This window comes from Candoia aspera, chromosome 3, assembly GCF_035149785.1.
Source record: "Candoia aspera isolate rCanAsp1 chromosome 3, rCanAsp1.hap2, whole genome shotgun sequence".
NCBI lineage: Eukaryota > Metazoa > Chordata > Lepidosauria > Squamata > Boidae > Candoia > Candoia aspera.
Window position 1 is genome coordinate 102,471,947 of NC_086155.1, and position 15,382 is coordinate 102,487,328.

General features: G+C 37.1%; 1 protein-coding gene across 2 annotated transcripts in view; it reads right to left on the minus strand.

Moving 5' to 3' along the window:
• DHX9 (DExH-box helicase 9) overlaps window positions 1–15,382 on the minus strand; it is a 38,249-nt gene that overhangs the window by 19,642 nt on the left and 3,225 nt on the right. Inside the window, exons 5-16 of one of the 2 annotated variants that reach the window (XM_063298440.1) lie at window positions 14,511–14,623; window positions 13,850–13,998; window positions 7,625–7,671; window positions 6,559–6,695; window positions 5,666–5,755; window positions 5,411–5,572; window positions 5,163–5,240; window positions 4,718–4,909; window positions 4,005–4,146; window positions 3,280–3,362; window positions 882–1,038; window positions 299–399 (exon numbers count right to left, since the gene is read on the minus strand). In XM_063298440.1, the coding sequence (XP_063154510.1) occupies window positions 299–399; window positions 882–1,038; window positions 3,280–3,362; window positions 4,005–4,146; window positions 4,718–4,909; window positions 5,163–5,240; window positions 5,411–5,572; window positions 5,666–5,755; window positions 6,559–6,695; window positions 7,625–7,671; window positions 13,850–13,998; window positions 14,511–14,623 (1,451 nt within the window). Of the gene's footprint in view, window positions 1–298; window positions 400–881; window positions 1,039–3,279; window positions 3,363–4,004; window positions 4,147–4,717; window positions 4,910–5,162; window positions 5,241–5,410; window positions 5,573–5,665; window positions 5,756–6,558; window positions 6,696–7,624; window positions 7,672–9,863; window positions 9,976–13,849; window positions 13,999–14,510; window positions 14,624–15,382 lie in introns of those variants that run through there. The other variant, XM_063298441.1, reaches the window with a different exon arrangement.

Here is a 15,382-nt window from a genome sequence, read left to right on the forward strand (position 1 = left end):
AATAATCTTAAATCCTGGTGGAGTTCATTATAAAGTGCCCTGTTTCTCAAATGGAAACAGTATATATTTTATTTTGCTTAGTATAACAAGGAATAGTAACAAAACTTGAAGCACTATACACACACAGACATATACCATTATAAAAGACGTATAACCGTGCATGCTTTATGTATATCCAGTGGGAGGAGATGGGCAGTGACAAATTTGATAAACAAATAAATAAAGTCATTATAATTCTAGCTTTTATAAGTAATACTGACATTTTATTTGGACTAAAAATCCTTAACAACATACATACATCATCATCTTCACCACCTTCTTCATCCTTATCTTTTTTTTTCTTATCCTTTGGTGGAGGAACAAATTTAGTCATCTGAATACAGTCTTCCAGAAAATATTCTAAAACCAAAAGAGTAAGATTACTGTAGAAATCATCTGATCAGCTAAGTGCCAGTTTCTGATGGGATTTCCAACAAGACATATATTTATTTGTTAGGTTTATATCTTGTGTTTCTTCCTGGGGCACTCCTGCATCCAACTTTTTCCCCTGGCAACAAAGTTGTCCGTAGATAACCCTCAAAATCCTGAAGTTGAAGGCTCAGAACAAAACACTCACAGGCATTATAAGTCATACTTCAGAAGCCTATTTTTATTTCCTTCACCAATGAAGAAAAACCCCTTTAATGGTTTTTTTGTACAATATAATGTATATCACTACATCATTCTTTTCAATCTTCTCGGGTCTACTTTTGGCATTAAAAACGTAACCGCACCAGTGCTCTGCTAATATTATAATCACACAAACAATAAATGTCTCAACCTTCTCTATTCCACAAAGAAACAGGAAAATTTTTCAAATGTTCCACTAGGCAAGTGTTTACCTTGAACTGGGTAGGTTCTACCAAAGACTTCAATAATGGGGCAATTAAAAAAATATTCACAGAACATGCTGGTATCAATGGTGGCAGACATGAGGATAACCCGGATTTCAGGATAGGCTTGAACAACATCCCGCAGAACTACCAAAAGAAAATCAGTCTGTAGAGAAGAAAATGACTGTCCTTAAATCGATTTTAAAAAATGGGGATAATTATCATATTTAACTTCAGCTCACTTTATATAGCACCATTCAGTTACTGTACCAACTAACTGAAGTATTTTCATAGCACAATATTATTCTGCATATATACACAAATAATTCAAAGCAGTTCACGTAATTTTATGACAACCTCAATGTATTTGTCACACTGTAATGAGGTTCTCTTTTGAACTAGAGGAGTATTATTTTGCAAGGGTGGCAACTGACACAGAAAACAAGACAGGGGAGGCATTTTTACTACATTCAGTGACATTATTCACAGCCAAGTGTTTACAACACAGCCCCAGTGTTCATCTGGTGTCAAGTTTCCTCCTAAGCCTGCCTCCCAGAGACTATCCGACTCTATCTCTCCTGGTTCCTCTCCCTTTCTCTCTGTCTCTCTCCTGTTTCTGGGCTTGAGAAGAGTGAAAAGAAAGAAATGGGCTGGAATTTACTGTAGTGGCTCAGTGTGGTCTGACCTCTTCCTGGAACTGGTCAGCCGAACACTTACTGCTTCTCCATTGTGGGAAGAACCTCTCTCAGGGTCTTTTGCCCAGTCCTTCCCCAGAAACCAGGGTTTCTCCACCAACAGCTGGTCTCCTCCTTTCACTCTGGCATCTTGGGTGAAGCCACCTATCTGTAGCCAGCCAGGTCCCTCCTTCCCGTTCTTGGGTCTTGGGTGAAGCTCTCATCCCTCTGGGTCTTCTCTTCCCTCCTTCCAGGGAAGCCACCCCTGGACCTTTCTTCTCCCTTCCTGACCAGGAACTGACAACTTCTCCAAACACTTAACTTCTCTCTCCAACCTTTCTCTCTAGTCATTCTGTTCACTCCATGCCCATACCATTTTTCTCTTCTCATTCTGTCTCTCTGTCTCCAATTTTTAGGTTAGATCAGCAGCATGTCCCCTAGCAACTGAGGAAGTTGGTGTCACCCCAGGGATCTAGTCCACAACTCTTATATACCAGGCTGGACCAATGGGACTGCTGTCTCAAAATCTTCTCACACCAGCCCTGGCTAGCAGCCAGGTCAGCTCATCAGCCCCATGACAGCACTGCCCTCCTAGGCTGGAATTGAGCTGTTCCCCACCCCGCTTTACTCACTCCAATGGTTGGCTCACACCAGCAGAACAGCAGCCCTGCCAGACCACTAAAGCCCACATGCTACAATATTCTTTCTATAATGTAGGCTAAGCAATGCTGGGTTTGTAGATGTAACCTATAAGGGCCACTGGTTATTTCTTAACCATCATATTACAACTAAGAGTGCACTGTGATCCTGTCCTAACAGTCAGGAACCACGCTGAGACAAGGAATAGGTCTCTAGTGTTTTATTACTGCTACATTAGACAGAAAATCCTAACAAACTGAAGAAGCGTGGGAAAAACCCAGACAGATAAACCCCAAAAGTTAAGGCGGGTCTGATCTGTGTCTCTTTGAATGGCTGCTTAACTCCTCAGTACTACGCATGTGTTTTCCCCCCTGGATAGGGGCCCCCTCCTGCTCACCATCAGTACTCATGACAGATCCAAAATCCAAAGATTAAGTTATATTGTTACTTCTAGTTACTTATTGTATGATGAATATCAGGTCTGTGCAATGATCCTGATTCAAAGGAAAAAAGGTGTATTCAAGAACACCAGGGCACTCAATTTGTACCTGGTGGCAACTTTTTTAAAAAAGGTGTGTCATTTGCTGGGCTTGTGCAGCTCCTGCTCATTAGATGTGATCACACATGATGATCACAGATGTGATTATCACAGAGATGTGATCAACTTAAGCCGGTGTCAGTAGCTCTAACCTGAATAACCCCATATGTCTGAATCATCTTTTCCTCTTTGAATTTGGCTGGCTGGGGAATTCTGGGAGTTGAAGTCCACCCATCTTCAAGTTACCAAGTTGAAAAACAGTGGGCTAGATCTTAACAGCTGTACAAGGTTATTTTACTTATATTTTTCCTCCCACCCAGGGGAATAACTTTTACTCTTGATAACTGTAAGAGGCTATATGTGAGCAAAGCAAGTACTAAAAAATGCCCACTTTTAATGTAAAACTAATGTGTGTATTTGGGCAGAATGCATCAAAACGATGATTGTGAGTCTGTGCTCATTTTCATATGGCTCAACAGCAGGAACACTTACATACTGCATAAAGAGAATCAGTTACTGAAAAAGCTCTGCTTGGACAAATTCACAGATTACTCACATTAATGTCTCTCTCATGAATTTCATCCACTATGACATGACTGATTCCACGAATGCCAGCTTCCAGCTTTCTCAGGAGGACACCTTAAAACGTAAGTCTTTATCAATGAGGATGGATTAATTAGGACAAACGATCCCTTTACTGAACAGGTTAGGGAAGGCAATGTAATGCAACATGTATAGTCACTAGCTGTGAACATATCAGGCAATCCATTTTTAATCATCGTTTGTTAAACTAGCCAGATACCAGCCAGACTCAGTCATACAGGCAAGCAAAGTAATCATGCTGTGTTCTGCCAATTCCTCATTTATTTTCCCTCTTTCTTTTTTAGCAGCTCTTACCCTGCACCATGGAAAACTAGTAAGAGAAAACCAATTTACAACCCAGGAACTAAATAAAAACCTTTCTAAATCTCATCCTTGATTTCAATTCATTATGGGAAATAATAAGAAATGGTAGAAACAAAACATCCCACAACTACTTCCAATTGCTATTATAGATTCTGCAGTTATTTACTATCTAGAAGAGCCCAGCCTAACACACAAGAAAATGCTTTTATTTTCAACCACCTCTGAATGGACAATTGGAAGCACACAGAAAAAAGGTTTCTGGCATCAGTCTTTTCATATTCTCTGTGAGAAATATGGGAAGAGATTCTGTATTTTTGTCAAATTCTATTAACCATTCTATCATAGCCTATAAATTTTATAACAAGCAACACCCACCTACAGTGCAGAACATCACACTGGCATGTGGCCGGGGAAGCACTGATTCAAAGCGAACACTGTAGCCACAACTATTTCCAGGTTCTTCTCCTCTTTCATAAGCAACTCTTTCTGCTACAGAGACAGCACTGATTCTCCTAGGCTGTGTAGAAAAGATATCAGAGTTTAAGTAGGAAGTCCACATCAGCTCACCAAACGGAACAAGCCCATCAAGAAAAATCACAGAACGGAACCAAGACGCCCATACAATTTTTCTCAAGTGGGATTTTTATAGACATTTTGAGAGTTTGAAATTCAAATACTGCATGCTGGGAATCTAATTATTTGCAGTTAAGTTTCATCTGTATGAATAAAGGGTGCCCAAACATTCATGCTGGTAATTCACAAAGTGAAATACTGGTCCAGGCATAGCCTTTATATATAAGTAAGTTTATCCCAACCTCATTTGGAAGATATATTTGGAACTAGGGATGTGTAGCACTTTAGATAAAAAACAAACAAAAAGTGCTTCAGACTGATTTACCGTATGAATCCAAGAAAAAATGCAGCATTTTTGAGGAGGGGCCAACAGGCATGATGTGTGCACTCATGTCTGCTGCAAAGCACCTTTTCAGCTTCAGATCTGAAAGTACTACATCTTCCTATCTAATTCCAATGGCATTAATGTCAAGTAGTAGATTAATTAGAAATATTATGCTGAATAGGTTTTTCACCTGAGTGACAACAATGCTACATTCTGCAGCTCTTCCATTGTGAATACATTCATCCAAGATGTATTGTGGAACCTGTGTGGTTTTGCCGCAACCTGTAGCCCCACGGATGATCACAACAGAATTTTGATGTATGGCATCTAGAATCTTTTCCTCAAAGTTCTTCACAGGCAGGGTGTCCCTCTCTTTAAGAATCTGAGACACGAAACAGTACACTATCAGTAATACGCAAGCATTTTAAAAGGAGCTCTAAACATGCTCTTTAGCTTATTTATATAAAACATATTGTTAGGCAAACTTTTGATGAGACATAGAATGACATACCCTACCTTCCAGAAATGCAGAAGACTGGGTAAAGATATGTAAATATGTATTTTGAGTTTCACTCTCTATTTTAAGGTATAACTACCCTTCAGGAGTCTACAAATTCAAATAACTGCATACTTACTTTTTGTAGTTCCTGATCATTTTCCAGCTGATACAAAAGGTTGCTTTTTATGTCTATGCTTATCTGTTCTGGTGTAGCCTGGGAACAGAAGATAATTAGGTATACAGTTCATCTATTTCCAAAGAAGCATTATGTATGCTTCAGAATGGTACATGTGCATATTTTTATGTAAATAGAAATAAACAGGAAAAACAGAAGATGTGATGATAAACAAGGAATTTATGAGAAGCTACAATTTGTAGACTTACATATGCCAGAGGACCCTCATCAATATTGCAGCTAGTCCATGGATTCCAGTTTGACTGAGGTGGGGACCATGGCACAACTCCCATTTGATTCTGTTTTTGGGATGGTTCAAAGTGAGCTAACTTTCCAATGCTGAGTAGAACTGGTGAGTTGGGATCCTCAGGCTGCCAAGTTAAAAAAAAATGGCTGTGCAAACTCTTAACAAAATTCTACCGAAGTAGGAAAGGAAACAGAATGTATCTTGAACATATACTCACTGGTGAAATGACTTCAAGACTCATATCCTCTATAATTCTTTGCAACTGGTTTTCCAAATTAGAAGTGAGATTGACTTCATAAGGCTCTACCTATTGAATTAAAGTGAGTATCCAAAATAGTCACATAAAATTAAGCTCACACAATGTAAGAGATCAAATACTTGAAATATTTACTAGCACTGTAAAAGATGCATAGAAAAAAGTTACAGAATAATCTTGGTTCACAACACAACAACTATCTAAAATCATTAACATGTATACTTTAAAAAAAACAAATACTGTATTAATGGACCATGTTTAAACCCAATACATAGAGAGAATCTAAACAAAAGACAATAAGAATGGAAGTAGGAAGCATACTTAATTCTAGGTATTGAAAAAGGACATCATAGCAGGAAACACTTCTAATATATTTTATTTTACATACTTGACTCTCCAAATGTCTTCTTGGCTGATGTCATATTGGGAACATCTTATTACCCACTATATTTATTAATTTAAATTTTTGTTTCTTTAGCCCAGTTATTCCACTATTGAAATACTTTTTATTTCCCCAGGAAAATAGAATGGCATCACAACATCATGGCTATTTACATATGGGAAACTTTACACCTGGTTCCACAGATTGCTAAATCATATGCTGTAGGCACACTTACTCATATCCTGCTTTTCAGGACTACGCCTTAGGCATGAAAGCTGGCTGAGTGACCTTGGGCCAGTCACTCTCTCTCAGCCCAACTCACCTCACAGGGTGGTTGTTGTGGAGAAAATAGAAGGAGGAAGGAGTATTAGGTATGTTCCCCACCTTGAGTTACTTGTAAAAATAATAAAGGTGGGATAAAAAATTAAATTAAATAAAATTAAATTAAATATAAAAATTTTAAAAACCTCACCGATTCACCTTCCTTCTTCTTGGCTTGTCCAGAATAAGCCTCAATGATGCCCAAATGATAGAGCTGTCTAACCAGAGAAAGAGCACAGGACTGTGCTGCCAGCTTTTTATTTGAGCCATGCTCACGAGCAATGATCCCTGCAATAGAGGAATGTTACATGTGAGAGTAATTAACCAAAGGTAGTCCTCTGACTGCTTTGCTTTAGAACACTGTTTCCCAACCGTGGCAGCTTCCAGGTGTGTGGACTTCAACTCCCAGAATTGTCATCAATGGCCATGCTGGCTATGTTTGGTATGTGGACTTCAAATCTCTAAGTGTGGGATCTGAAGTCCACATACCTAGAAAACAAGCTAGAGAAACAGTGCTTTAGAATGAAAAGGTTAAAACACAAACACAACTGCCTGAAAATCATCCATGTCTGAGCACTGAAATTTTTACAAATGTAACAACATATACAGGAAAGCAGTTATCAAGAGGATTTCAGCCACAAATGTATAAGCAGACCATAAAGAAGACAGCACAGTCTATTAACTTATTCAGGAGTGGATATCCCTTCAGTCTTAGTTATTTACACAAAGCAGAGATTAAACAGAAAAGGAAATTCACAACAATCTCTGATAAGACTAGAGGCCTTTTTTCTTTAGTAATTATTCAGTTTCTAAACTATGTGTACAGTAGCAGGAAGGAAACGTATTAAGTCCATTTTGAAGGACAAGCAATTATGTGCAAGGAATCAGAGAAATACAGAGTACTTAACAATACTGTCTTTAGATTATGATATATCTACTGTACTTTTAGTAACAATGTAGACAGGGATTCTGTCAGCTGTGGTTTTACCATTACTATAAGTATAATGACACCTCAATGAGGCAATGGGGGTGTGGGAAAGGCTATTCCACACTTTTTATTAGCCTGAAAGTTCTTTGGCTGCAAACTCCTAGTCAAAATGAAGCATTCCAATGTACTGGAACAATTCAGGCTAATTCCTCTAAAAAGAAAACAATTCTTTTAAGTTGGACTGATATATAATGCCATGATGTTCATTCCCAATAAAAGAAGGACTTACTTCTGGCCAACTGTTTGACATAAATAGTCATTTCTGCAATGAAGCTCCTGAAACACATATAAAGAAGGCAGCATCAGTACTTTAGTTCTGATGGATCAGACAAGGGATTTCCAACATAGTCATCTAATAAATGCTGTGATAAAGCTCATTAAAGTTCAAATATTCATACATTGAATTAGAACTCACATTTTAAAATAATTCTACTCTGAATGCAACACTGAAGAGTAGTTTTTCCAAACATGTCCAATTTCATCATGCCTTAGGGTTTAAGGTACTGCTGAAAGAATCTGGGTTCTGTAATCTGTATTTCTTGGGAATAATGATAAAGCTTAATAGATGAACCAAGAAGCTGTCAGATGAATATGCAATTGGGACTAAAGGATCCATGCAAAATAAAATTTTAGTTTGGATTGAAATGTTTTCTGGATCCTTTCTGCAGACTAAAAACACACAATAAGTAACCAAAGCCCTAAATCACATGACAAATGCTCAACTAGGATTCTGCCTACCTCTGTCTTTTAACCTAACAGGAGCCCATACATGATTAGACTGGCTATACGTACCTTTCTTTCAACAAAGGCAGTGCATCTGTGAACAAGATATCCAAGAAATATATGCTCGAGTTTGGGACTTGCCTCCAATAAATCAATATACACAGACAGTTCCATGTGATTCTTATTTCAGTCTGTTTTGGGATCTGATCAGAGTTAGGAATACTCTTATTTGGCAAAAGACATTTATACTGTGACAATTTACCTAAACGTTCTAGTGAACAAGGCTGTAACGTGCTTATTCTGACAATGCATTCCATTTTTATCAATGAGACCGAGGCTTATACTACTATATATACTCTGAAAGCCCATCCGCAGACAAGCTGACCCTAAAACATTTAACCAAAATACCATAAAAAAATCAGCCACCTGTCCTAACAGTCAGGAACCATGCTGAGGCAAGGAATAGGTCTCTAGTGCTTTATTACTGCTACATTAGACAGAAAATCCTAACAAACTGAAGAAGCGTGGGAAAAACCCAGACAGATAAACCTCAAAAGTTAAGGCAGGTCTGATCTGTGTCTCTTTGAATGGCTGCTTAACTCCTCAGTACTATGCATGCGTTTTCCCCCTTGGATAGGGGCCCCCTCCTGCTCACCATCAGTACTCATGACACCACCTGTAGATAAGCTGACCCTTGAAATTTTCTTTTTTTATAGAGCTTTATTAATTTTTCAGAATATGATTAAAACACAAAATACAGAATATAGAACAGATAGAATACAAGTCTACAAACGGAACAAGAGAAACTAAAACAGTGCCAGAACAGACAGAAAAACTTCTAAGACAGGTGGCTTCTGACTTTCTCCCACACAGATATAAAAGTACATAAAAGTTAATCTCTTGCTAGGAATTAAACATTTGGTAACATTACTTCTCTAAAATCAAACCCTTTAATCGCCAAAACCCAAAATCATTTTTTTTTTTTTTTTGTATTGCAAGCAAACAGTCCAAAAGCACCTTCCAAATAGAAACAAATCCAGTTACGGACACTTGAAATTTACATATGCTTTAATTTTCGCAAATGGTTTATCCATGGGTGGCACATTTTTCATGGTATTTTGGTTAAAAATTGGAGGGTCTGCTTATCCACAGATGGGCTTATCTGTGAGTATATGCAGGACACATGGGCACTTTAAAAAAGTATTACCACATATACCCACAGATAAGCCCATCCGCTGATAAGCCGAACCAATTTTGGGGGGTATATTTTGGCACCTAAAACTCTCAGCTTATCTACAAGTATATACAGTATATGCTTGTTCAAAAATTCATTTGCTCAGCAGATATCTTTAGCTACTTAAACATGGATACAAATAGGCTCTTAGTTATTCTAAGGAAATACATTTAGAATTTAAACATTCTAGGACTGTTAAAGCAGCTTGAGATCAGATACTCAACATCACAGGAGCTAGACAGATCATTCTGAGCAGTCCTGGAAAGCGTTATGAATTTAGTCAGGTTTTGCAAAGATGACTAGATTTAAAATCTTGCAGAGACAATCTCCATAGATTTTTTTTAAAGATAGTAATTGCAATGCATTCGGTAGTAATGCACTACGCTATAGGAAGAGTAATTCATATGTTAGGTCATAATATTAGTTATTTCACTGTGGACAAAAAAAAAACAAGCTAGATGATGCTAAGAGTTTTTTTCTTAGATCCTTCCTAAACCACCAATGAACTGACCTTCAGGCACAGCGGCTTCATGAGTCAAAAGACCACTGGCTCTCAGGGACACAACAGCCACCCATTCATTAATGACACCGATGCCAGTATGTTTCTCAGCCAAGCTTAAATTCAGCACTCAATTCATTTCCTCCACCTGGGGGGGAACAGCGACACCAGAAATCAGTTTACAATAGAGTACCATGTGATTGCTTAGTACAGCCTAAGCAGCAGCACATGTGTGAATGAGCAAAAATCTCTGGTATCGCAGTTGCCACCCCATTCAGCGCAGAACTTATACTGAATCACTGTTGAAGTCATCTTCCCAATCCTCATCTGATGGAACACTATCTTTGTGCAACAGGGAAATGTGCTTATGTTTTCAAAAATACATTTATAGTAGTTTCCAATCATAAGTGTACACATTCACCAACATAAGGTACCTACTCTGCTTTCGTTATGTGGAACAGGGAAATTCCCACTGTTGTATTTCTACAAAACGTTCTCTATTTTTAAAAATGTCCTATTTTATGAAATAAACTAATTAATAACTTAGTGATACAATGCTAATCAAACCTTTAAACATTTATTGCACGAACAACCTACTGAAGCCTTAAGCTTATATGCTCTCCTTACCGCCCTGTGCACATAGGAAGAAATTAGAAGTACTATCAGTTTTCAATTAACCAGAGTTATCCATTAATGTGAATTTCTGTCAGTTTAAACTGTGATTGGTGGAAAAAACCAGGACTGCACAACACTAATTCATTTTGGTTTGTTAGAATGACAATTAAAGCTATCCAATTTATAGACTTTAATGCTGGGTATCATGGAGAATTCTAGTTAATTGGGAAACAGAAGGTTGCAATCTCTGGCATGACACCTGAAAGAGCAGAAAGATGAAAGAAAGCATAAGAGTCCAAGGCTTGAGAAGGTAGTATTAAATCTAGATCACAATGCAACAAAAGAAAGTTTCAGTGTGTTCAGTGGGATTTAATCCTAGGCATATATGCCAATTTTGTAGCCTCTGAAGCTGAAGCAGGTTCAAGTTAAGGACAAATATGCTATGGAATTATTGTATCTGAATGTATGTTTAAATTTATCAAAACATTAATATTCCAATATTACTAATTCCCAAATAAAAATGTACTATTTAAAGGTACTATTTCAATGTACCACGCCCTTCACTTTTCCCCCATATCTAGATGAACCCATTCAACTACTGTCAGTTATTGCAAAAAACAATGAAAGAGAGGGTTTTGAAAAATTTCTGTTTGTTATTTTAAAAACCTCACATCATTACTTTAAAAAGAAAATGAAATAAAAGGGACATGGTGCTTGGCAGGAATTGTAAGAGATATTAAACATTCCAATTTCAGTGGAATTTGCTTTCTAAGAGCTTTTTATCCCAGAGTTACAGAGATTTGCTATACAGGTAGTCCTCACTTAACAAGTTTGTTTAATGATCATCTAGAGTTATGATGGTGCTGAAAAAAATGACTTATGACCATTCCTTGTACTTACAACCATCACAGCATCCCCATGGTCACAATCTGGGCATTGGGCAACCGGTTCATGCTTACAACCGGCTGCAGCATCCCACAGTCATGTGATCATGACTTTTTTGACCTTTCCAGCCAGCTTCTGATAAGTAGAATCAATAGGGAACCACATGACTCGCTTAATGACCACATAGTTCACTTAACAGCCATGTGATTCGCTTAACAACAGAGGTGATTTGTTTGATAACCACAAAAATGGTCATAAAATCAGGTCTGGATTCACTTAACGACCGCATGCTTAGCGACCTAAATTCCAGTTGCAATTATGGTAGTTAAGCAAGGACTACCTGTAAATTCATTATTCCTCTTTTTAAAGCTATGCCAATGTATGCCTAAAAAACTTGATACCCCATAGCATGTTTTCAACACCATTTTCTTCTTTAAAAATGCAAGAGATCCCTCCAAGCCTTCCTGGGAGTAACAAATCCTACACCCTGGAATGCTCTCTGGAAAACAGCAAACAGACCGAGAAACATACTGTCACCCATGCCTCCATCTTCACCAAGTAAATAATTGTTAAATAAAGCTTGTACTTGAAGAAAAACATTATAAACAAGTAGAACTTTTAGAGCTATGGAAGAAAGGAGAATAATTTTATTGAAGAATCTTGCAGAAATTAGGCAAGGAAGTTTTTCTGGGCACAGTGTCAGAATGGGAAAAGTCTCAGCTACTTCATTTCTGAATGTCAGATTGCTGATAAATATAAAGGAACGCTGCTTTGAATAAATCTGGTATCCCTGACAGCATACAACAAATGCTCAAAGAAATATCTTTAAGGGAAGCTGAAAGAAAAATGATGTGAAGTATTTCAAATCAGAAATTGAATCTAACTCTGAACTTACGTATCAAGCTAGATCAGGCATGATTTCCCTATCATTTGCTGGAGCCAAACTATGAAGGAATTAGAAGCCTGTGTAACTTTTCCCCTTCTTTCTTTTCCCCTTCTGCAGAACAATTTCATTTTGATATCCAACTGCAAAACTGTGATTTGCAGGAACAAGGATTGCAAATCAGAAGAAGGAAGGGAAGAAAGGAACGTTCAGGCAAACACATATACAGAGTAGCTAGTTATATGTTAGAAAGCCTGGTTTCCTTCAAATATATTAGGATTACAACTCCCAGGATTCTCAGCCAGCATGTCCTTGCTAGCTTGGAATTGCAGCCCCAACACATCTGGAGAATAGCAGATTGGAAAAAGTTAACGTAAGCATTTTGAATCTGATTTAGATTTAAATCAGGGAGTCTACAATCATAACTTCCGTTAGTGCTGTGCAGCATGATCTTGGAAAAAGCCACAGCTGTTTTAAGGTATTGTAGACAAATGTTATGTTCATGTTCCCACAAGCTCCACAGCACCTTCTGAATACTGAATCCAAAGCTACGTACAACCCTAATTTCTATTTTCTTGTTAAAATGTTCAGTATTCAGAGAGAGATTTCATTTTTAGAGGGTATATATCATATAAAAGCAAATGTTTAACTAGAATTTTTTTTCAGAGGAATATTCATGAAAAAATATGATTGAGATAAGAAAAAAGATACTAATTTATGAAGTTATTAGAAGATGAATAGCTTCACCTTGGTTAATTGTTGTGGATGTTTGAAGGACAAAGAGGAACAGGAAGATAACTGAAGGCAGAGACAGGGGAGAGATAATTATTTCTTTCTAAGCCTAATATGTATTTACTCAATGATAATAGTTTGGAAAGATAAACTATTTCAGCTCTATTTAATATTATAAAGAACTTTGCAATAGCAATTAGATGTCAAACACTGCAAAAATCAAGGCTTGATTGGCAAATCGCTTCATATTGTAAATTTCTTCTGGGATACACGAAGGCAACTGCATCTCTGAACAAATTGGATTAAAATAAACATCAGGCATGTAGAACAAATACAAAGTTCTAACTTTGTTTTGGTGAGCATATGCTAGCTTTCTACATGTAACCATTTTATCTTTTACATGTAGACAAGTGTTTTATATTCTCAGACTGTAGTATCTCCCTGACTCCTATAATAAGGGCCCAGTAACATTCTTCCATGAGATTTTCTTCAATCTGTAGCTCAGATTTCAAGAACTGGATTTCAACTACTGAATTTCTTCACACACCATCGTATTAAAAACAAATGCTTTTCAGAGGATCTTCTGCTTTTCAAATTTAACAAATTATGACTATTATATAGAGATTGTGAGACAGAACTAAGTACATTTTACAAATCTTACTACAAAGCAATCAAAAACAATTTTCAAATTCAAGCAGAGGGCAAGAAATAATATCTGTAGATTAGATTATTCAGGTCACTTAAATGGAACAGCCCATGCTGTCTTGTCTTACCCTGCTAAACCATTTAGGTATCTCTCCATTTAGAGATGAAGAGCACAGCTATTAACAATTAAAATGTATTTCATCATCATCATCAGCTCTATGAAGAAGATCTACCAAACCTGTTATGATCAGGCCCCACTTGAGTGTATTTATATTCGCCCTGGATTTTCTCCTTTTGGAAAAACTGATTCAGACGGGCTTTAGCATTCTCCAAAGTCCAATTTCCATGAAGACCAGCATTTAAATCAATTTCTTCTGACTCCAAGGTCTAGCAGCAAGAAACAATTGACTTTAAATTGTTACAAATACTATTCTTAACTTGCTTACATGCTACTGAAAAAAAAAATCTTTTAACACTCAGTTATATTCTCTGATAACCAAGTGGATTATCCCAGGAAATTTAAGTTTTAATGCTACAAAGAGTTATATTCTTATAGAATTCTGAACAGATAGCAACAGGAGCCCTTGAAAACTTATTTCCTAGAATGTACAGCATTATTGTATTATAATTCAGATATATTACTACAGATTATTTGGATAGCAAGAGTAATAATAACTAGACAGTATTTGTACCATCTGTTAATCAAGGAGTAAAAAATGTCAATATTTTGGCAGGACTGTATATAGCATTATACATTCTATATGATTATATCTGTGCTAGACTGTGTTATTCTTCCCATCATCTTATTTTTCTTAAACAAGAAAATCATAGCTCTGATGACAGACAAAATTATTATAATGAAAATTGAGCTTGGGTAATAAGTCTTAAAGAAACCTTACAGCCTGTGCCTCCTGTTCTTCCTTCCGTGAATAATAATCCTTCAGGTTAGCTCCACGGTCCCACTGAGCTCCACCATAGCCAGAATTTCCAACTTCAGTAGGAGGAGCAATTTCTAGCAGTGGGGAAAGAAACACTGATGTTTACTAATAGCATAACATCTGTGATGCAAATAGTTTTAATATAAATGTCTGAACCTCACAAATCCTGTCCCAGTCCTTTCATTTGAAAGTATGAACAATGCAGCAACCTTATTAGTAAACACAGTAGTAAACATTCTCTTTCTGAGCAGTTTTCATGATTTATTACCATTTGTGATTATTACATCAAATTCAAAAGATGTGGAGACAGAAAAAGCCAGTCCAGTGACAGGTAGAATATGCTTGTTCATTTATCTTAATGACTCCTAATAAACTAGAACAAGCAGGAAGTGCAGCCTAGGTCTGGGGAAGAGAAAGACTGTTTGATCTCCTCTATTTACAACTTATTTTGTCCTAAGCAAAAACTACGCGGAGACAAGAAAGTCTCTAGTGTTTTATTTACTGCTATTGTAGACAGAAAATCCTACCAAACTGAAGAAGTGTGGGAAAACCCAGAGAGATAAATCCCAAAACTCAAGGCGGGTCTGCTCTGGGCTTCTCTGAATGACAGCTCAAAGTCTCTAAACTACGCATGCGTTTTCCCCCCTGGATACGGGCCTCCCCTTGTTCACCATCCATACTCATGACATATTTAAAGTTGATCAACTCTAACTTTTTAAATTATTTGCTCTAAGCATGAGAGAATAAGTGCCAAAAATAAATAGAAATAGAAATTTACTTTTGATTTTTTCTGATTAGGAATTCCAGTTTTTCCCAAATCCCAAGGTCATATA